The 22,731-nt window shown below is 43.6% G+C and overlaps 1 protein-coding gene across 1 annotated transcript in view; it reads left to right on the plus strand.

Moving 5' to 3' along the window:
* Nucleotides 1-453: 453 nt before the first annotated feature.
* ADCK3 (aarF domain containing kinase 3) overlaps nt 454-22,731 on the plus strand; it is a 29,702-nt gene continuing 7,424 nt past the window's right edge. Inside the window, exons 1-7 of the mRNA XM_009994782.1 lie at nt 454-649; nt 3,982-4,392; nt 5,578-5,644; nt 8,749-8,823; nt 17,280-17,402; nt 20,362-20,447; nt 21,566-21,706. Of these exons, the coding sequence (XP_009993084.1) occupies nt 473-649; nt 3,982-4,392; nt 5,578-5,644; nt 8,749-8,823; nt 17,280-17,402; nt 20,362-20,447; nt 21,566-21,706 (1,080 nt within the window). The 5' untranslated portion in view covers nt 454-472. The remainder of the gene's footprint in view (nt 650-3,981; nt 4,393-5,577; nt 5,645-8,748; nt 8,824-17,279; nt 17,403-20,361; nt 20,448-21,565; nt 21,707-22,731) is intronic.

The following is a 22,731-nucleotide window of genomic DNA, read 5'->3' on the forward strand; positions in this document are numbered from 1 at the left end:
GCAGGAATGGGATGTGGCAGTTGTCAGGGCACTTCATCCGTGCTATCAGGCACTGAGAATGTGTTCCAGGATCTGATAGTAATGAAAGCTCAAATGCTAATGCTTTTAATCCTTTTCAAACATCTGGAATGAATCAAGACCATACCTGCAGTGACATTTACCTGTCTGTTTTGCCTGGTCAGTGGTAACTTGAATATTTGTGTAGGGTCCTGTAATGATATAAACAGTTGTAAGGAGAGTTCTGACTTTGTCTGCTAAGGTCAGCTAGCAAGCTGTCATTCAGGCTGGCCTGTGTTGCCAAGCTGCAAACAAGTTCTCATGGTGGCAGGCTGGCAAAGTGGAAAGAGATTGTCTAGGATATGCCACTGGCTTTTAGGTGACTTGAAACTGGCTGCAAACTTCTTCCTTGACCTCTTGCTTTCTTTCCCCACCCCTTTTCTTTTTCATCTTTCAGCACGGTCAGACATCAGTCATGGCAGGAGATGCCATCATGGTCATGAGAGGCTTGACAAAGCTTAGTAAAGCAGTCCTAGAAACCCAAGCAGGACAGCTTCGGCAGGTGCTCCTTGGAGGCGATGCAGTTACCGTTGCAAGGTCTTTCCAGGCTGCTGCTGAAGAACAGTTCAGTTCTGCCTTTGGGAAAATGCAGGTAAGCATCTTTGTACACAGTCTAGTCTGATGTTTTGCTACTTCTCTAGGTACTTGTTGGTTTTGTGTGAGAGTGGCCAGGAACTAGAACCTAGCTCTGAAGTGCTGGATCAATGAAGTGGTTTGGGCCCAACATGACAGTAAAGGAACAGCCTCATGGCTGCTCACTCAACTGCCCTGCCTCACCACCCCCCACCCCCACACACACTCTGGGATGAGGAGGACAAAGCTCATGGGTTAAGACAAAGGACAAGGAAGCTTCTTCACTGGTTAAGGTCCTAGGCAATCCAGGCAAAACAAACTCAGCTGGGGAAAAATTAATTTATTAATTTCACACTAATCAAACACACACAGGACGCAGACAACAAAAAGGGCAGTACTTGCATGTGTTACCCCACCCCTCTCTTCTTTCCAGGCCCAAATCACTTTTTTCCCAGTTTCTCTCCCTCCTTCCCCCAGCAGCACAGGGGGACAGGGGATGGGGTTTAGAGTCAGTTCACAGGCTGGTGGTTCCTGCCACTCCTTCCTCCTCAGAAAGAAGGATTCCTCACAGTCCTTCCCTGCTTCCCCATGGGGTCCCTCCCATGGCAGAGAGTCGTCCATGAACCTCTCCTTCCTGAGCCCTTCTCACAAGGTCCAGAGCAAGCTGCTTCAGTGTGGGCTTCCCAGAGATTCACAGGCTGCTTCGGGAACAGCCAACTCCCCTGGTGTTGGGGGCTTCCAAAGCTGCATAATCAGAGGATGCTGGCAGCAAATCTGAGTCCACTGGCCACAAAATCCAAGTCCACTGGTCAAGTTCACCCCTTGTGGCGCCTTCAGGGAATGTTCCACCACATTCCTCCATGTGTGCAGGGGGACAGGTGCCATCTCACCATGGGTTGCAGGGAAACTTCTGCTTGGGCAGGGAAACTTCTGCTTGGGCACCTTCTTCCTCACCAACCACCAGCTCTGCTCTGTTTCTCCAGCACAGCTCTTCACCCTTAAGAGCTCGTCTGCTCATGTGTTATCTCAGTTCTTTTGTATGTTAATTACAGAGGTGCATCTATTGTCCCTCTAATGCCTCCTTGGCTGGTTTTGAAGGAGGGGGAACTTCTTAGCTTCTTACCAGAGCCAGCCCTGGGGCCCTTCCCCCCCTACCAAAAATCCCACAAAACCAAACCAGAACAATCAGTAATCCAGATTTTGCAATGCTCTGGGAATTCTCCAGGATTTCTGTGGTTTGCAGTTGGTGCTTAGACAGAAAAATGAGGGAAATATTACTGCAGAGTGTTTGTTTCCATGCTGAAAATGAGAAGTTGTCTATTCATCTCGTCAAAGATCAAGCTCTTGCTAAGATTGGCCAGCAGTTTTTTATTTAAAGTCTCATTTGAACTTCAGTCATTGATTGTTTGCTTTGACTAAGTGAACGAGCTCTTTTAGAGTGAATTGTATTTATTTCAACTGCTGCTTCCTTTCTTGACACAATTGGTGCATGAGGTATTTTTCAGAATGGCTTAGGGTCAGGTGGTTGCTTGTTTATCACTGGATTTTCAGAACTGATTTTCAAATGAGGAACATAAGGAAAGACAGACTCATTTTGAAGTGGCAGCTGCTGTTACCAGACATGGGGATGGATTTGTAAGAGCTTCACATTTGATGTGTTATCATGTCTTGAAAATACAGGGCTCTTAATAAGAAATTATTGACTTGTGTAATCCTTTAGAAAGACAATGTAGCTCAGATCATAGTTTTTGAAGCAGAAACTAATGAGTGAGGTTTTGAAATTTTTTTATGCAATGACCTTAGACTTTCCTGGCAGTGTATAGCTTCAGTCCTAGAATCTGGGCTGGTGTGCCCTTGGTTTTATTGAAATTTGCAACAGAAATATTCTTAAATGTGTGTTTGTTTATGGGGATAGTGTTTTATCTTGCTTTTATCCTCCTTTTGCATCCAAGAAGAGGGAGATAATGTTCTCATGTTTCTGTGCATGTCTCTGCACAAGAGAGGCTCCACAAGCACAGAACACTTGTCTTGCCATCTGTAAATTAGTTGCATGAAAAGCTGCTGCCAAAGCAGGGCTCAGTAAAAAAATCTGCAGTCTGAAGTTACATGTTCAGTTTTGAAGAGAGAAAAGCTGTGTTAAGTGACTATAATTCATTTATCTTGGTTTGTGATGGGTTTTTTGCTATCTGATATGCTTTTTAAAATTTAAATGTGGAAGTAGAGAGACCTTTTTTGAAGTAACCTGTCAGTTACCTGAAGTTTTGTGGCCACATCCCCCATCTGTAAACAGATCTCTCCCCTTCCTGCTGGGATGTTGAAGTTCAGAATAGCATGAGACCTGCTGAAAAACAGAAAAGACCATGTTCTGTTCTTCTGTAAGGAAGTGAAATGTAATTAGGAAAGAACCTAAAATACACTGCCTGCTTGTCTGATTTAAAATTCTGCTGATTGGCTGCAATAGCCATCAGTTCTTACGTGGTATTGTTGCTGCTAAGAAGGGTAACTAGAATACGCCAAGTAGCAAGTAAATAGGAGATAATGCTCTGTTGCTATCTTTTTAAAAAAATGTTTATTTTTTCTTACATTAAAAAGTGGTGGGAAATACCTGGACTTAGTGGGGTAGCTCTTGCAGGTCAGAACAGAAAAGACTGCCAGGAAAAGCTTGCCTTGAGTGTTTCTGTGTCTAATGCTGCTACCTTTTGCTTCAAGCCCAGAATTTTATTTATTTATTTTGGGATGACAACAAACCCTGCCATAGTTTCAGTGGCTGAATAAGAAAATGTTTTGCAGTTGATAATGTCGTGGTTATGGAAGGGGTGAGCTTTCGTTGTCTATAAATAGGTATCTGGTATTGGGTAGTTTTGGCCTTGAAAAGGCTGACATTGCATGACTGGAGACAGGATGGGAGGAGGGAGCAAGAGCTGAAAAGTATGAGATTTGGCTTTTTGCTATCCCTCCCAAATACAACTTATGCAATACTGCAGCTGCCATCATCTGTCGCATCTGAGCAGCGCGTTACTTCTAGTATACTTCACAATTAGTGACCCTTCCTAGGTCAGGAACCTAGGGGTGTATACCTGGGGTGTATGTAGAAACAGGTGTCTCTAGTTACGGGTATTTTAGGAGCTCTAAATAATTTGTTCCATCAGTGGGGCTGAAAGACTCAGTGATCCCAGGTGTCCTCAGTGTCTGTGTCTTTCCTGTCTCTTACTGTGAATATCTCCAGTGCCAGAGGCTCCCCAGATTGTTTCTTGTGGAGACATGACAGCCTAGCTGCATGCTTATTTCTGAGGACCACTCAGGTAGGGAGCAGGCTGTAAGGTATTAAAGTATTTCTGTTATTGTTTGCAGGAATTAGGCAAACAGCAGGAGAACTTAACTGATCTCACTGAGGATTTTGGGAAAGACTATGACCTTTCAGCCCAAGAGCCATCAGATGCTCCATTGGACTTCTCCACTGCCTCCAACAAGCCTCATGAACACAGCCGTGAAGGCCCTGCTTACTCTTATGCTACAAATGGACCTTTTAGAAATGTTGGTGAGACTGGAGATTCTGGGATGGGTCAGAAGCCTTTCCTTCCTAAAGTGGATGCAAGGTTATTTGGAGGCTTTAAGGATCCTGGAAATCCTTTTGCTGCTGCCTTTGGACAAAATAGGGCTTTTCACCAAGACCATTCCTCTGTTGGTGGCTTAACGGCTGAAGATATTGATAAAGCCAGACAGGCCAAGGCAGGTTCAGAGCAGAAACCCTACAAACAGATGGTATGTTTCTTTTTAAATTACAGTTTCTGTACTGGATTGTCCTTGTTCACCTTCTCCTATGCTTTTCTCATTTCTTCCTCTTCTGCTGTTTTTCTGGAGGCCAAGGAAAGTGTCAGTTCTCATTAACTCTGATCTCTGATACCCTGTCAGTAGGCTTTCAGGTCCTCCTTTTACACTTGCCCCCTCTGTATGAGACATTCTATTGTGAGAGGATGTTTAAAAAACACTTTAAAAAACATGTATAGGGTTAGACTTAAGTTAATATAAAACAGGAGCTCTTCTTTCATTCACTGAACTACGAGGACTGGATGTATTTATTGATGCATGTTACAGTAATGAAGGGTCTGCAATTCATACCAGGTTTTGGGGTGAAATGTTGAGCAGGGCGGAACAGCTGTACACTACAAAGGTGTGAAAACTGACCTAAAGAATGAATCTTCTCCTTGAAGTTCCCTGTTACCTTTAGCTAGTTTTGCCATGGCTGCAAAGTATTAATTGGACATAAGCTCCCCTCAGTGAAGGTCTGTGTCTGGCAGTCCTAGAGGTGGAGAAAATCGTGCCCAGAGCATTAGTAGATTGGAAACTTGCTTTAGTTCTTCATGTTCTTGTGTGAGACTATGCAGAAATTCCACAGCAAAATTCAGAGTGGACATACTTGTCATCTGCTCTGACCTTCTGCCTTCTTCCCCAAACCCACTGTCAGATGCTACTGCAGGTTTGTTCACTCAGGATATCGCTTTGAAACAACTGTATGCTTTTGCTGCTCCAGCTGTTGTGCATGGAGAAATTATTTACAGTACTGCGAACCTGATAACCTTCCATAAGTTTTAATTCCATCTGTGGAAGGAAATTTAGGTTAGCACTGTTCTGCTTCTCCAAGTTCAAACTATAAAGGCTGCTGAGTTGAAAGTAAAAATGAGGTTCCTAAACATGGTTGTCAGCTCTTTTGTCTTGCTCACCCTCTTGTCTGCTCCTCTGTTTAATGTATATTTCAGTTCATGGTTTGTGTTCACTTGAAAATCTCTCACCATACATAAGGCTCAGTGTTCAAGAAAAGCTTTCTGTAGCACAGTTTTGTTAAAGTGCTTTCAAAGTTGCACTCTTAATTTTCAGCTATCTGGCCATATGCCAAATTTATTTGTGGATTTCTTGTTTTCTTTCCCTTTCCCCCTCTTTCTGCTACAGCTCAGTGAACGGGCCCGGGAGAGGAAGGTCCCTGTCACAAGGATCGGACGACTTGCTAACTTTGGAGGTGAGTTTGCACATCCATATTTGTGAAGTCACTACACGTGCACATCCTGATTAGTTTCTGGCTTTGACAGTGCTCCTGCTGTAGCATTAGCTGCTTGTTTTCTTTCCCTTTCCCCCTCTTTCTGCTACAGCTCAGTGAACGGGCCCGGGAGAGGAAGGTCCCTGTCACAAGGATCGGACGACTTGCTAACTTTGGAGGTGAGTTTGCACATCCATATTTGTGAAGTCACTACACGTGCACATCCTGATTAGTGTCTGGCTTTGACAGTGCGACTGCTGAAGCATTAGCTGGTTCTGTTTTCTCTTAAGCTTGTTAGTAGGAAATTGCTTTCCAACAAACAGGTGGTTAGGTTAGAGCTTGATTTCGGCTTTTTCATTGCAGTTACGGATCTTGACTAAGTCTGAATGAAGTTACACTTTGAATCCTGTCTTCTGTCACTCTTATCATACCTACATGCTGCTGTGATAGTATGTCAAAGAGAAACTCCACACCTTAACAGACCTTTCAGATGCATTCAGCAAGATACCTGTAAACAAGAACTACAGAATTGGCATGGGTTTTTATGTCTTAAGGCAGCAGGCTGGAGTCTTGTTTTCAAATACTTGTTCTGAAATGGACACTATTTCGAGTATATATGGGCAGGTGATTTGGGAGTGCATAGTGGAACTGCACATATCATGGTAGCACAGGCTGGGTTGTGCTGTTTTAATAAGAGAAAGAGTGAGGTGCAGGTCATTCTCCAATCTGCACAAATATCCTGGTCCTGCATATGGGATTCCCCTTTATTGAGGAAACTCTTTGCATTATGCTGTTAGATCAAGCAGAGACAGCTGGTGCAGCAGTTATTTAAAATATATTTTTTTTCCTTGAAGTTATCCATGCTACTTCTCTGAACAGTGGTTAAATATAAAATATATCACTTTGATACTGATTTTTTTGAGGTTTGGAGAGATTTTCTTATTCAAGGTTTGATTTACTTAGCCATTGCTTATAAGCTATTTTCTCCCAAGAAGGATGTGAATCTGAGCTTTTAAGCTGAAGCTAGCTGAAACTTTTTACAGAATGGGACTTAATATGTTAAAAAGCAGGTAAGTATCTTCAGTAATATTAAAATATGTTGCTTATCTAATGTCCTATATCCCAAACTGTAGGATATAACTGTGCAGATGGAAGTGATGATCACAGCTAGTTTTACTTGGTTAATCATCAGATGAGTACTCTACTTGGGTTTTTTTGTCACAATAGTGTTTAAGATGATAATAGCCTTATCTAGGTTGTGAACAGTCTCTCCCAGGCTCTTGTGATTCTGTTCCACAAAATTTGATATAGAAGTACATGTGCACAGTAGACATCCTTGTGTTACGGATCCCAGAATAAAGAAAAATAGCCTGTCAAGTGTAATTCAGATCAGCTCTTGTATAAAATAATACTATTCTTCCTCCATGTGTATCTTTGTCATAGTAGTATGCACACTAGGAGTTGGGGGCAGGGACTGATTCTATGCAGTGCAGGAATAAACAGCAAGAGAGTTTTGTGATAGCACACTCTTTTAATGTGGGTCAGGTCTCTTTAACCCTGTAATACATTGCAGTCATTCTGGCTTCTCAGCATGCTTAGTATTCCTTAAAGGTTCATTATCTGCTTTTCTGGAGTAATAAGGCATTGCTCTCAAACTCTCTTTGACATATTTTGTTTTTAAGCTCTAGTAGTATACAGATCTCTGTTCTAATCTAGCCTTGAATTTTATGTACAGTGTCATAGCACTTTTAGCTGTTATCTTCCATATTTATCTGTAGCTGCTTGCTGATGACTGCTAGATGTAAAGTGGCAGATCAACAAGTTTTCTGTGAACTTTGAGTTCCAGTGCTGTCACTCTATGCTTTAGCTCTTGGCACTCAAAGCTTTGTGTAAGGAAAGGCTGACTCATGCTTCAAGGAGAAAAATAACTAATTACCTGTCTTCTTCTAACCTTAGGTTAAAAAGCAAAACAAAAAAAAACCCCTGCCAAACCAAACCCACAAAGGGAGAGTAAGAAAGACATTATAAGGAGCATACTAAATCATACCTGTGTCACCTATTTTTTGGTCTTGACCTTCTCCAGTTGTGTGTTTTATGACTGAAATTGCTGGGGAGAGCTCCCTGCTTAAAGAGTGTTTTCGGGAAGACGCTGTGCTGCAAAAGTCGTGTTCTGATTCTCCAGTCTCTGCAATCTTGTTAGCATTTGTTGCTTATCTTTCCCTTTGAATTTTCCTGTGCAACAGTAAGGAGAAATACCATCAGAGTACAATGGTGTCCCCTGGTTGTTTTACCTAGGAAGCTGTCCTGTAGCACCTCTAGGAAGGCTTGGAGTACTAGGAAAACAGGTGTACCCGGTACTGCTGGCAGTGTGGGAATAAGGCACTGCAGGATGCATCATTGCTCCTATGTGCAAGATGTAAAGGAGCATCAACTAACTGTTCTGATTGCCTGTGTAATTTATTATCCAGAAAAACAAGTATTTTGAAATTGGGAATGCAGTGAGACCTTTGATATCATAAATTATTGCATAATTAGATTCACATCTCATTGAATCTTTGGTGGCCTTGGTCAGGTTAGTGGAGGCCAAAGTTTGCGCCTCCTTACATCAATAAGAATTGAAAAGTTTGCCATGTAGTGATCACTAAGCCCAAAATAGCCTCTGACATCTTCCACTAATCTTTGTTTTTGAACAGGAGGTCCAGCAAGGCACCTCCCCTGGTATCCTCACTTACCAGTTGCATCAGGAATTTATCTTCCACATGCTTGAGGAACCTCCTAGCCTGCCTGCTCTCTGCTGTGTTGTATTTCCAGCAGATGTCCAATAGGTTAAAGTTCCCAACCAGAACAAGTGCTGGTGATTGCAAGACTTCACCCAGCCACATATAGAATACAATATAGAAGTACAGGAGAAAACAAGTGTCAAACTTGAAGATTACTCCATTGCAAAAGTCAGGATGTTCTAATCAAGCTGTTTTGCTGCTGTGCATTTGACCATGTGGCTTAAAGTTAATTAAAAAATATGCCTCTGTATGTGGTTCAGATGATTTCATTCTGACCTATGCCGTTGTCTTCTTATTATTTTAAAGGACTAGCTGTTGGTCTTGGCATTGGGGCACTGGCAGAAGTTGCAAAGAAGAGCCTTAGACCTGAGGAACGCAGTGGTAAGCACTTTCTACATCCTTATTCTTTTTTTTTCCTCATTTTTTTCTTTTTTATTTCACCAGATACAGGTTATGTGAATTTGCAATACTTTTTTCTTTTAAAAGCTGGGATGATGAGGCAGTCAGAATAATGGGGGGATGTGGGTGGTTCTTTTATTTTTAACACAATCCTTCTTCATTTTCAGACTCCTCTCCCATCCAAATACACCACAGCCTCACTACATAGGCAGAGGTTAGAGGTATATGTAAGAGATTGTGCCAGATCAATTCATACAGCTTATAGTTCCCTCTGAGTTTGTATATTATCCCTGTGCCTGTTCTTGGATTGTCTTGGTCTGACAATTATTTTTAAACTGTTCAGTGAAACCAATTAATTGTATCAGTACACAAGCGGTAGATGAGCCCTGTCATGAGCTGATGCTATCACAGAGGCTACTGGCAGTCAGGATGCTTCTGCAATTTCCACCACCACCCCCCCCGAATTTGGAGGGTTTTTAAAATGAGACTGAGGGCACACATGTAGCCCTCGGCTGCTGCGGGACTGTATTTTAAAGTGGAGGTGAGAATACCACCCTCACCACGCCCACAAATTGTTACTGAAAACAATATTTACTTTATTAATTAACTGGTTCATTAAAGAACGGTTACACTAAGGGATGAGGTTTAGGAAAAATGTTAAAATGGCAAATCGCTACCAAGGATATATCAGGGAAGTAATGCAAAAATACTGTGCCCTTAAGACGTTCTCTCCGAGAGAGGGTTGCAGGTCAAAGGAGAGGGACGGAGGAGAGCAACCCCAACGAAATACCTTCTTAAAAGGGGTTGTGGTGTGTGTGTGTGTGCAAGTATAGGGAGTGGAATCGTGGTAGGGCAAAAGGGGGTTGTACAATTTCGTTACCGTCACGCTTTGATATGCAGTTCCCGTGTCGAAAGCGGTGGTTCCCCTTAGGCGGCTGACGTGGGGGGGGTGGGTGCGGTCCCCAGTGCAAACCCCTGGCAGCTTCTTCTCTAGAGGCAGCGGCAGTGAGTGGCCCCTCTCAGCAGGCATTGGGCACTCCTCTTCTTGGCGGCGGCTGCTCCCCCTCGGCATGGTCTCGAAGTCCGTGGTTTTGGGGGTGGCAGCCCCCTCACAGCTCAGCAGCAGCGGCTGTTCCCCTTCAGCAGCAGCGACTTGTTTTCCCCAGCAACCAGCAGCAAAACGGGGGGGGCTCCAGCCCTGTCCCTGACGACTGTGGTAAGGACCCAGTGGGTCAGAACCCTGGCACACTTGCTGTTACAGCTCAGGCTCGGTCCCCAGGGCAGGCAGGCAGGCAGGTCAGCAGGCCTGGCAGAGTCCTGGTGCTTCCAGGACTCCACAGCAGGCAAGTCTGACGAGCAGCAAGGGGGGTGTCCCACACAAGAAGCATGCAAGCAGTCTGCTCTCTCATCTTCTAAACCCGTCGTCTTTCCAGTCAGTGTAACTGCTGCAATGCATGAACATACTAATGTCCAGAGCCAATTAGTATCCATGAGCCCCAAGTTAGGGCAGTAACTATCAGGGGCTATTCATAATTTGTTGCCCATTCTTCCTGCTTTGTATCACATAATTTGTTTTGCTTTCATTTGTCCTTGAGCAGCAGGCCTGTTTTTGGTATACCCGTTAGCTGAGTATAATGAGCAGAAGGCCTTTGCTGACTTAAAAGGCATTTTGTTTAGACTTACGTGAGGAAGAAGAACAGTTTCTCACAAGCCCCTATGTCTGAAAACTTTGTTAGTTGTTGCAGTCTCTGTTTTAAATTTAAGGATGTTCTGCATAGGAGGAACTTGGAGGATGGCTGCTTTCTTTTAAGAGAGACAAAACACTTTATGCACATGCTAAATAGCAATTATCTACTTCCAGTATCTATATTTTGCTTTCTAAAGGATTCTCATAACAGATCAAAAGGCTGTGCAAATTGACTGGATCATGCTTTCTTTCCAGCTTGGTAAAGTTGGAGGTAAAATGTTCTTAAATTGTACCTGGCCATGTAATATTTGCTTTCTTGTAAGTCTGTGTTGGTAAAATAGGGTGGTACTGAATGATTATGTGTGGGTGAATGGTTTAGGGTATAGAAAGTACCTGGTGTTCTTTTCTAGAAAACTTGAGAATGCTTAAAGATTCTGACTGCATTCACTTACTTCTTATCCAGGAAAAGTCTTGGTGTGATACTGCAAAATGTGAAGTTCTTTATAATGATTATTGCTAGCTGTTTGATCTTCAGCTGTTTGATTTTCGGCTGGTTTCTCTGTTTTCATAGAATCATAGAATGGTTTAGGTTGGAAGGGGCCTTAAAGATCATCTAGTTCCAACCCCCCTGCATGGTTAGGGACACCTCCCACTGGGCCAGGTTGCTCCAAATACCCTCCCTTGAACACTTCAGGGGTTGGGCCTTCCACAGCTTTCCTGGGCAACCTGTGCCAGTATCTCACCATCCTCACAGTAAAGAATTTCCTCTTAATATCCAACTTAAATCTCTTCTCTTCCATTTTTAATCCATTACCCTTTGTCCTCTCACTACAAGCTCTTGTAAAAAGTCCCTTCCCAGCTTTCCTGTAGGAAAAGCCCTTCAGATACTGGAAGGCTTCTATAAGGTCTCCCCAGAGCCTTCTCTTCTCCAGATTCAACAACTCAAGCTGTCTCAGCCTGTCTTCACAGGAGAACTGCTCCAGCCCTTGGATCATCTTTGTGGCCCTCCTCTGGAGTCACTCCAAGAGCTCCATGACCTTCCTATGTCGGGGGCTCCAAAATTGGAATCAGTACTCTAGGTGGGGTCTCATGAGAGCAGAGTAAAGGGACCTCTCCTGACCTGCTGGTCACGCTTCTTTTAATGCAGCCCAGGACACAGTTGGCTTTCTGGGCTGCAAGTGCACATTGCCACATTACGTTGAGCTTCTTGTCCATTGTCACCCTAAGTCCTCCTCGGGACTGTTTTCGATCCATTCTTCACCCAACATGTATTGCTTGGCTAGTATGTTTGTGTGTTTAAGGGTTAAGAAGTAAAAATGAGGTAAAATCATTCCTTGGTTTAGAAGCATTGAAATAATTACAAATGTCAGGTCCTTGTAATTCTACTCTGTTGCCAGTAGTATTCTACTACATGGCCAGTTTTTGTCTTCCCCCAGTCATCTTTGGGGTGAGGGAAGGATGGAGACCAAGAGTGTGAACCGCTGTTCCAGGAGACACTGGAGTGAGTGGCTGAAAATTGGAAGAAATTTGAAGAGCACAGAACCCTAAACCACCCCCCCACAACTAACAAACAAAACCGCAACCAAAAAACCCCAAACAAAAAAAAACCCAACACACCAGCAGATGAAACACCGTACCTGTGATGGGGGAAAGGGGTAAGGCAGGGATTGTCTGCCCTTCAGAACACTACTTGTTAATACTTGCATCTTTGTATATCCTGTACAACTAAGCAGTGTGGAGCAGCCCAGCAAAGAAAAAGGATTCTTGACAAAGACTTGTTGTTCCTCTCTGTGATCTCAAGTGTTTGAGGCTGGGTGGGTTTCTTTGCCTTGGTTTAGAAGCATGCGTTTGGGCAAACACGGCCCATCCTGCAGAGAATCATTGAAGGCTTTTTCTTTCAGCGCTTGTGATGTTTGATGTTGTACCTGTTGGATGCTGACAATTTGCTTTGCTATTAACAAAGGAGGAATTGCACAACTGTTGATATCGCTGTGCTTGCCAGATTATTTTCTAATTGGGCACACCCCAAAGTTAAAACTTGAGCCTGCAGAGCTATAAAATTTGAGGGAATACCATGAGCTTTGTTTTTCTTACTTAGAGCATAGGAAAGGATTATCTGTCCTATCCATTAAGAGAGACAGGACAAGAGAGATGGGATAGGACAAATAGGTCCATCTGTCTATTCTTCTAACTATCCTATCCCATCTCTTTCTATTCTATCTCTTTTAGAGGGCAGTAGACACTTCTTCCTCGCAGTAAAACAATTGTACCTTTAGGCTTTTTTTCTTCTTGGTGGGGAAATTGTTATTTTCCTGTGTAACTATAATTTGGTGTCAGAAGCTTGCTCTACAGTCTTGGATCATGCTTTAAGAAGAGTAATTTCCTTGAACAAACCTCAGTTAAAGAATAAGGCAGTGAGAACTGCTGACTTTGATGCTAGGCAAGAGAATTAGAAAATGACCTGGCCTTTATTTTCATCTGTCTTGCTTTCATTCTTGCTGTCATATCTGCTTAGGTAAGAGCTTGAAGCAGTGATTACACTGTAAAGGAGAAGGGTAGTGGGACTGAGAATTGGCCAAAAGCAGCAAGCATTGAGGTAAGGCAGAAATAAAAGACTATTTCAACCTGCTCTTGGAGCTTCTCAGACCAAGCACACAGGCAAGTCTTCAAGTGACTCACCTACAGCGTCTAGCTACTGTCCTTGGAGGTGTCTTCCTCAGGATTTTACAGTGGTGGATAAGGCACCATGGATGAGCCTTATCTCATCCTCTGCTCTACAGAGGCAGAAATTCAAGCTTTGCTCCCACAAAAATGTGGAAATACCTTTTTGAGTGTAGTATCCGGTTTCCTTATTGTTCTTCTGCCAGTACCTTTTGTTTTGTTAAAAATACCTCTACAACCTTTTCATTATTTCAGCTTGGGTCATTTATGTCCCAGTTTTCTGGCTGCCAGCACCCTAAACTTGGGCTAAGACCTGTCTCTGAGAATGACATTGTCCTGTTCTCTGAAAGCTGACAGAGGATGTCTTTTCTCTCCCCACTGCTGCGTCCAAAGGCATGCATAAGAGTTTCATGATCTCACTGACATCCAGGAGTGACGAGAGTGAGCCTTCTCTTGTTTATCCTCCTCTTGTCCAGTCAGTGCAAATGAAAGTGTCTTTGCTACTTTAAAATGGACCTAGAAACATTGGTCCTTCAGTCATAAAACTGCAAGCCGGAAACTTCTGAGCTACAAGTGATCCTATAGCGTGGCTTGTACTTTGTCTTTCTGTTGCTGCTCTATCTTTTCGTGTTCAATCTCCCCATCCTTGTTTCGTAGTCACAGAGCCCATCTTCTCCCTCTGCTTCAGATTGTCTCTGTTGCCATAAATAATTCACAGCTTAAGGGATTTATCCTCAAACAAAGTCTGGCGCAACAGTTCATGAATTTCTCCCTTCTCCGTCCAAGCCTGAAATCCTGGACATAAATTCTTTCTATTGCCACATTTCTGTGAGTAAGTGCAGTATGTGTTGGGTTTTTTTAAGGGCTTTAGAGCCTAATGCTGCACTGTGTTAAGTTCTTTAAGTGGTTTGGCTCATTTTCCTTTTTTTAAAACAGAGGATGGCTGTATTTGATTTCCAGTGGCAATTTTCTTGGTAGGCTGATGTAGTTAAATAATAGAACCTCCTCAGTCATTGGTGACCCTGATGAAAGTCTCAGTCTTTGGAGTGTGTATCTATAGTGCAAGGCTGACACAGGGTGGGAATGACAGGGTAGAATAAATTTCTAGGAATAAAACCAAGAGTGCCCAGATAAATACTAGTAGAGAGACTCTGGGTTCAAGGTGAGCTTTGTAACTTATTAATGACCCGTACCAGGCAAATGCCAGGTGGTTAAAGCCCTGAAGGGCTGGCAATAGGCCTAGGTTTGAATGTAGAGTTGTTTCCTTATAAAAAGGAATAATGCAATTTGAGTTGTCAGTCCTAAGTGCTTGGGCTGTGTTCTTGACTCTTCCCTTGCCCCAGAGTTTGTGCGGCAGGTGTTCCTAAAAATAGGCGTGAAGTCCAGGGACCAGTTCTCCAGATCAAAAGGTGCCACCTGTCTTTGGGAAAAATGTTAACTTACAAAAATCAGCATATTTCCTCATGAACTTGTGCTGGATTTTATCCCTGCTTCTTTTCCATGTGGCCTTGGAAGCCTGTGTGTGTTTTCTCTCTGCTTGCCATTTACATAATTCTGCTTTTGACTCTTTCCTTCAGATCACCTCGTTGTTCATGCCCACTTTTAGCAAAGTACTTAAACAAGCAGCAGTTTATCACGTGCTGTTGGGTTGTCTGGTGATCAGGTGGTGCTCCTGTGGCCTTGACTTCAGCGAGAAGCACGCCACAAGAGGGGGATAGTAAGTGCCTGTGTCTGGCTGATAAGACTTTTAAGTTGTCAGGGTTCACTGGCTTCTGGAGGTCACTTTAATCATCAACAAACTCCTTTATCCTCCTGCAGACTCAAAGGAGGATGTTTTTGTGTGCAGGTACTGTAAAGGAAGGCTTTGATTTGATACTTTCCCTGGCTCATGTGTGGAGCTCATACAAAGGATTATTTGCCTCATCATTGCTAAGGCCACAGTTTTCCTGATGAGCCAGTTGAGATGGGATCATTGAGAACCAGAGCTCTGTTAGATGGTTCCAAGCACTTCACTCTTCAAGGCTAGTGGGCAAAGCCACATCTTTCTGCCCTGGGGAGCTCTAGCTAGTCTCTCAGACTCCTTACATCAGGATCCAGAACAAAAATATGATCAGAAGATTGCTGTGTGTGATGCAAATGGTGACTTCTGGGCTCCTCCTGCTTCTCTGCATCCTGCTCTTGAGAGCAGGATAGCTGTCCTGTGTGCTTCCTCTTGGTATTTTTATTCCTCTCTCCTTTCATGTATATTGTTTTTTCAAGCCAGACCTGAGAGAGATTTTTATGGATAGGTATCCCACATGCAGTATTATCTTGCTGCTCTCCCACAAAACAGATAAAGGAAAAAGGAGGGGGCTGAAGGACAGGGAAAGGCAGTGATTGGTATCCTCTGTGCACTGCCAGTGGAGAGTTCAATGGTATCACTGGCCTATGGAAAGCAAGCTAGCTGCTTGCAGGGCCTGAAGGATGTCTGTGAGATCAGTGACATGCTTAGCACCTCAAGAAAAGTGGTACAAAGTAGTGGGAGCCACCAGAGTTTATACAGCAGCTCCTTCAGTCTGATTCTAGGTTTTTTCCTGTCCCCTTGACAGTCTGAACTCTGTATACCTTCCTGAGAGCTAGCTGACAATGGAAAGGATCTGTTGTTGCTTTAGTCACTGTGTGACACACCAAAAATTGCCATCTGCACAAAATCTTCAGGGCTGTTGCAACTGCTATGCCTTTTTGGGCCCTACTTGTTGTATGTTCTGTTCGTAGTATCCTTTCCTCTGAAGGGTTGAAAAAATGTAGTTCCAAGATCAGCATACCAGCTGTGGACCCTGCAGCCTGGCTATAAGACCTGACCTTCCTTCTGCTTGGCTCCCCATCAGCAGGAGGTGATCTACAGCCCCAAGAAAACTGGTTGGCTGGTGCTTGCTTGCTCCTTCTGTCCCTGTTCTGCTAGGCACTGTCCTGGAGGAGTTGCTTTTCCCAGAGGGACCACAAAATGGGGTCTTCTTGCCTCTCCCTTAAAAAAAAAAAAGTGGAAGTGCTTCTTATGCCACATAAAAACTATGTTGCATACTTGGGACCCTGTGGCACTGTTAAGTAAATGGCTGCAATGACCTCTTAGAGAGCCTGTCAGACATTAGGCTTTACCTGTCCTTGGGGTCAGGATTGTGTGTGTTTGAGTATGTGTATCTTGGGCCTTGTTGCGTGCAAGCTGTTACTTGCATGACTGCTGATGGGAGTAAGAACAAAAGGATTTGCCTTCCTTCTTGCATGGCCCCTATGTACAGCTAGAACTAGTGACCAAATACATTGAGATGTTTGGTGTAAAGGCAGCATCTTTCTCAGTAGAAAGCTGCCTGTAAGACCGTGGCAAGGAATGCCATGCATGTGTGAGACAGTTAAGAGGGAAAAAGATTGGCAATCTTGACAACAGGAATTAATTCTCCCTCGGTACAATTCTCCAAAAAGAGTTGCTGGCCTCCTCCTGGCAGGACTATCTCCAGGCTTCCTGGATTTGACCAGCTTCATTAACCACATCACAGATATACTATTGGCTGCTTTTTCAAAATGCTGTATGCAGCCATGGTGTTTTGTGTTTATGGTGTTAGAACTGAGTTTGTTTTGCCTGTGCATAAGGAGACAGTAAACTTCAGTTTGGTTAGAACATAAAGGTATTGTGGACTTGAGAGAGACACAACTTTAACATCTCCACAGATTTCTAGTGCACACTCTGGATGTGTGATTGCCCAGCAAGTGGGACTTGAGAAATCTTTACATAGTGTTTTAGGCTGAGCTACCTGGTACAGTGATTGAAGCACCAACATCTGCCTGGGATCCTGGACAATTTGCCTAGCAACACAGGCATCCATGGAGGTTGTGACTTGCTTCTGTTGGCCTTCAACCAGCAATATCAAAGTTGTCACAAGACAAGTTTACAACTTGAGTCCATGTTCCTGCCTTGCAATGAAGGAATTGAGTGTAGTTCTAGTTTGATTTCTCTGGGGAAGGGCAAATGTGATTAATGTGGGCTAGCTAACACAATGAAGTGAGCTTGCTGAGATATGGGTTTCTTCATCCATATGCTTTCTCTCTTTACCCTCAGGAAAGAAAGCAGTGATGGATTCTAGCCCATTCCTGTCAGAGGCCAATGCAGAAAGAATTGTGAGAACCTTGTGCAAGGTCCGTGGAGCAGCACTGAAGCTGGGACAGATGTTAAGCATTCAAGGTAAGTGGTAGCATAGGTTGTCAGCTATGCTCCTTAGTGCTGCCAGGGAGTCAGATGGTTTCTTGTGATACATGGTTGGCTACCTGGAATTGGTCAGTGTCTAAGTCTCTCCGCATTCACTTGAAAAGTGGCTTTCCCACGTGAAAGCTGTGATGGAGATGTTCCATTCAGTTAATTTGAAATTCTTAGGACACAAGTTGCACCTGATGTGTGCCCACCTGGTCCCAGCTGCCTTGGGCTTGGATGTGACTGAAGAGGAAATAACTATGAAATGCCAGCTCTGAGGAGCAGATATGCTCTGGATTTTTGTCACTTGTCTGCTGTCTCCTAATTTTACTGAGTTCTGGCAGGAGTGTCAAAACACTTGCCAATTGACTTGAGTGTCAAGAACATACAGACCTTTTAGCAACTGGTCAACCCTCATTTCAGTCTTGTGACAAGTATGCGGAGTGCTACAGTGCTTGGCAAGAACATAAACCCCTGGTAACTGTGCTGAGGGAGGGACAGCTGTAGTAAAATAGGTTAGACACTTCCAACAGTGCTGAGTATCCTGTAGTTAGGCTGCCTGTTTGGACTGGATGGTTTTACACGTTTTCTGCCACTTCATGCCACTGTGTGGCCTGGTGAGTTTGAATTGGCTTCTTTTATTAACAGGGATGTGTACTAATTTGAGCACAGGGGCTCTGTGTGGCCTTGTCCAGGTGCAGCTGAGCACCTATGAGCTAAACCACCCAGAAATGAAAGCAGTGTCCTTAGAAATCCTGATGTCTGCTTCTGGGATTCAGTGGATTTCTTAGGGACCCACATCCCAGAATGTCATGTGCAGAAAGGATGCCAAGGGCCCAAAATCATTTCAATGTCCTGGTGCGTGTACTCTGGAAGGTACTGGAAATGCAGCTGCATTTGCCAGTTAAGAGTGCGCTTGACTCTTGGCTTTGTGTTTTGTTCAAGTAAGGCCTCATGAGTTTACCACAAAGACACAGAACCTTGTTCATCAGCACATTGTAAACCTCATTCTGTCAGAGTTGCCTCCACCGCATGACTGATTTTTTAATATTACTGTTGAGCTTCTGTACAGTCAGTCTGGATCTGCAGGTGTCTTGGCTATTTGGCATGGTGCTAATGAACAAAGCAGTGATGGTCAAGCAGCTTCAGTTAAAAAAATGCCCTCTCAGGCTGAATTACATTTTTTAAATGTCGGCAACAAGCAAAATAACAGAGGTTGGTCCTAAATGCCTGTGGCAGACCCTTATACCTTGACACAAAGTGCTTCTAGGAGCAGGAGTCACTTTTAGTGAGGTCCATTCTCTTGCTGCACAGCCATCCTAGACGGTGCAGATTACTAGGTTATAGCATGCAGGCTAATATTTTCACATACCTCTGAGAAGAGTGTTTTACAGTGTTCAGAGGCTTGGCAGTGATATATCATTGAGGATGATATATCAATGATAGAGTGGAAGTTTATTTCAGTGTTTGGAATGCACATACAAATGCTGTGTCTAGATTTCTTGCAGTGTTATAACATCACTATGGAAGTTTTACCCACTATTCCTGCAAAGCTTGTTAATCTCTGACTTGCAGTGGCAGAATGGGAGCCCCTCTTAACAAAAACTCCTGTTGATTCCACAGAGGGGTTTTGTTAGTACTTTTAAATGCTCCAGGGCAGGGATATGCTGGAAAGAGTCCAAAGGAGGGCTACAAGCATGATTAAGGGACTGGAACATCTGTCATATGAGGAAAGGCTAAGAGACCTGGGGCTGTTTAGTCCTGAGAAAAGATGACTGAGAGGACCTTATTAATGTCTATAAATATCAGAAAGGTAGATGTCAAGAATGGGCAAGTCTCCTTTCAGTGGTGCCCTGTGATAGGATGAGGGGAAATGGCACCAAGATGCAACACAGGACGTTCCACCTCAATATGAGGAAAAACTTATTTACTGTTAGGGTAATGGAGCGCTGCCTCTGGAGACTTTCAAGACCTGTCTGGATGTGTTCCTGTGTGATCTTCCCTAGATGTCCCTACCCCTCCACTTTCTTATGGGTATAAATCTTTGCTTGATAAATCCTTCTGACTCTTAAAAAACTTAATTTCTGCTGAGCTGTGTTTTCTTCTGCCCATTTGTAGTTGCTTTGCATTTGGGTAGTTGTTTACAGTAGCAGATGCTGAATCTGGATTCCTCTAGGAGTTCAGTACTTGCAAAATTGGTATTTTACCACTGCACAGCTTTCTAGAGAAACTGCTGCCCCTTAGCATGAACTAGATTAAACCATGCTATGAAGCTGGGCCTGCTGGGATGGCTCTCCATAGGGTTCCCTCTGTGACCTGTGTTTCTGTGGCACACTGGCCTCTCCTAGACCCAAATGCTGTATGGCTTTTAGTGAGAAGACAGGCTGGTGGATGACACAGGCTCATGCAGAGTACTCTGCTCTTGGCTTTGGGCAACCTGCTACATTGCACCAAAAGATTCCATGCTGCACAGAGCTGCCCACTGCTGGACAACACCAGCAGCATGATGAGAACTGATGCCTGAATCCAAAGCATAAAAAATTTCTCAGCATGCTTTCTAGTGTATTAATACTTTGTCTTTTCCTTGGTAATAGGAGTGTGCAGAAACTTGCTCCTGCTGCAGCAGGAGAGTAGCTTAGGAGATGTTTGGGTAATACGTAGTTTTTTTTCAGAAGTGAAAAGGAAGGTGTAGCTTTTTCCCCTTTATTTTGCTACAAACAGAGCTTCTGTTAGTCACATTTCTAAAGGTGTGATGCCTCAGGAGGTGTGTCTCTGGTGCTAATTCTGGGTATGGAGAGTTTCTGAACTAGAATTATTTCCAAAATCTTCACTGGGTTGTGCTTGGGCATGGGACAGCCTGGCTTGTCTGAGGTCAGATGCATGCTTCTTTGTGTTCTGAAGAACTGGACGATGCAATGCCTGCCCTGACTGCTGTATGCTTTTCCCTTGGCAGATGATGCCTTCATCAACCCCCATCTCCAGAAGATTTTTGAGCGTGTACGTCAAAGTGCTGACTTCATGCCAATTAAGCAGATGATGGTGAGGAATATTCCTTTCTGCTTATCAGGGGAGGAGGGACAATAACAGAATAAATGTCACCTGTGAGATACCTCAGTAAGGGAGGTGGATGGGGTTTTTAGAAGTGTTCTTTCAATAACTGCTATATATTTTCAATTGCGGTTAACATCTGATTCCTTATCTCAGTTATGTGCTGCCTTTTCTCACCAAAAAACCTGGAAGCTCAGCTCTAGATAGAGGGAAAAGTGTGGGGGTTTTATGTCCTGAGACTGTGCTAATGGAATAGGATTTTGCATACTAATACAATTATAGGGCCTTGTTGAATGTAGCCTCCTCTTCTTTTTCCTCTCTCTCATCTTTCTAGTGGATGTTAAAGTGACTAAAAGTACCTACATCTCATTTTAGAAACAGACTGAAAAGCCTTTGATGGAAAATTAACAGCAACTTTGCCCTTACTTTTTTGGTTAAATCTAATCCACCATCAAGAAGAGAGAGAATGAAGTAAACTAAGTGTGCTTCCCCCAGTTTACATGTTCTCTCTTTCTTTTAATTTCCTTCTGCAAATTAAGATGTGAAGGATGATGTGAAAGGAATTGCCAGCACTACTGCTTATCTTCTGAAAGACAATGAGCAGAGCCAGAACTTAAATACAGCAGTCTGACAATAAAGCAAAAAAGTTACATTAAAGCCGGCTGTGATGTTTAATTGTCAGTATTGCCTTAAAGAGAATCTCTCTTGCATGCCTGGATTGCTTTTGTTCAGCTTAGCAGCATGATGAAAGAGGAGAAATATCATAACTCCTTGTTTATTTTCTCGAAGATAACAAGTGGCACCAGATAGGGGACTTCTGTATTGCTAAGGCAGCAGTATTTGTGCTCAAGATCTCTGTCCTTTAGGCCAGAGCAACAGAGCTTCACACAGATTTGATCAGCACCTCTTTTGTGCTGGCAGAGCACTCCTGGCTGGACTGCTCCTTGTGATAGTGTGCAATGATGAGGAAGGGAGGACAATCTGGAAAGCAGGGTATAGGTATTCACAACTCTGCTATAGGTTGTATGAATCACCTGAGAGAAATAATAATTTCCAACAGTGAAGTTTTAAATCTTTGTTTCCCATACCCTGATACTTTTTATTTGTAGAAAACTCTAAACAACGATCTTGGCCCCAACTGGAGGGATAAACTGGAGTCCTTTGAAGAACGCCCCTTTGCTGCTGCTTCAATTGGTCAAGTTCACCTGGCACGCTTGAAAAATGGGAAAGAAGTTGCCATGAAAATCCAGGTGGGCTTTAAAGGCCAGCCTTCCATCTTGTTTGTGCCCCATAGAAGGGCAGGGGAGCTGTGTTTTGTGCTAGACAGATAGGAAACAGTTCAGTGGTTTTCTAATTTGGGTCCAGCAATATCTTACCTAGAGCAAGCAGAAGGAAGGGACAGAAATGGTATTACAGCTTGACCCAGTCTGTGATTCCAGATAAGCATGAGACATCTCATAGGTATACTATGAGATGTATACATAAGTATACATAGAGGTATACATAGCCTACTTCTAGGGCTGTGTGCAAGAGTCCTGCCTGCCCTGTAGGTCAATACCCTTTCTGGCATGTGAACATGCCACATGTTGCTTTTTTGCCACAGCCTGAAAGTTAAAGAAGTGTTAAGAGACAAGCACTAACTGACTGTTGAGCAGTGGCACTCTGACTATGCAGGAGGGTATTCCACAACTCACGCTAGAGCTGTCAGCAACTTCAAGCAGGTATTTCTAGCAGAATTGAGTTCTGGAACTGAAACCCCTGCTACAACAAAGGTTTGTAATTCAAAAGAGTGCTGACTGAGCAGGGTCCCAGACAAAGCTGGTTATCTGCTTGCTTTTTTTGTGAAGTGGGGAGACAGTATGGATGGATACAGGTGTCTTTTTCTCAAGCTGTTTGTGTCCAGTTAGGCCAAGGTAAAAGCAATGGAAGTTTAACCCTGTAGCATCAGCATGGATTCTGTTCTACTGCAGTATAGGCTGGTTCTCTTCTTGACAGAAAAAGGATAGGAGGAGGCACCTTTCCTAGGAATGGGATGAGGCCTCACTGCTTACCTTACTGCTGTGGATGAAACACTGAGGCCATCAGTGGCATGTCCTTTCAGCTGTGGTAGGGAAATGACCAGCTGCTATCTCTGTTGTGAGATAGGTCTGTCTGAGAACCTTTCATAAGTTGGAAAAGCCTGTCAGAAGACCTGAACAACTGCAGTTTAGCCTGTCTCTCTGTCCCATACTTTAGACGCTGGTCTTTAAATAAGCTTTTAGAGCAGGGGTGTGTG

This window comes from Chaetura pelagica, unplaced genomic scaffold, assembly GCF_000747805.2.
Source record: "Chaetura pelagica isolate M959 unplaced genomic scaffold, ChaPel_1.0 scaffold2, whole genome shotgun sequence".
Classification (NCBI taxonomy): Eukaryota; Metazoa; Chordata; class Aves; order Apodiformes; family Apodidae; genus Chaetura; species Chaetura pelagica.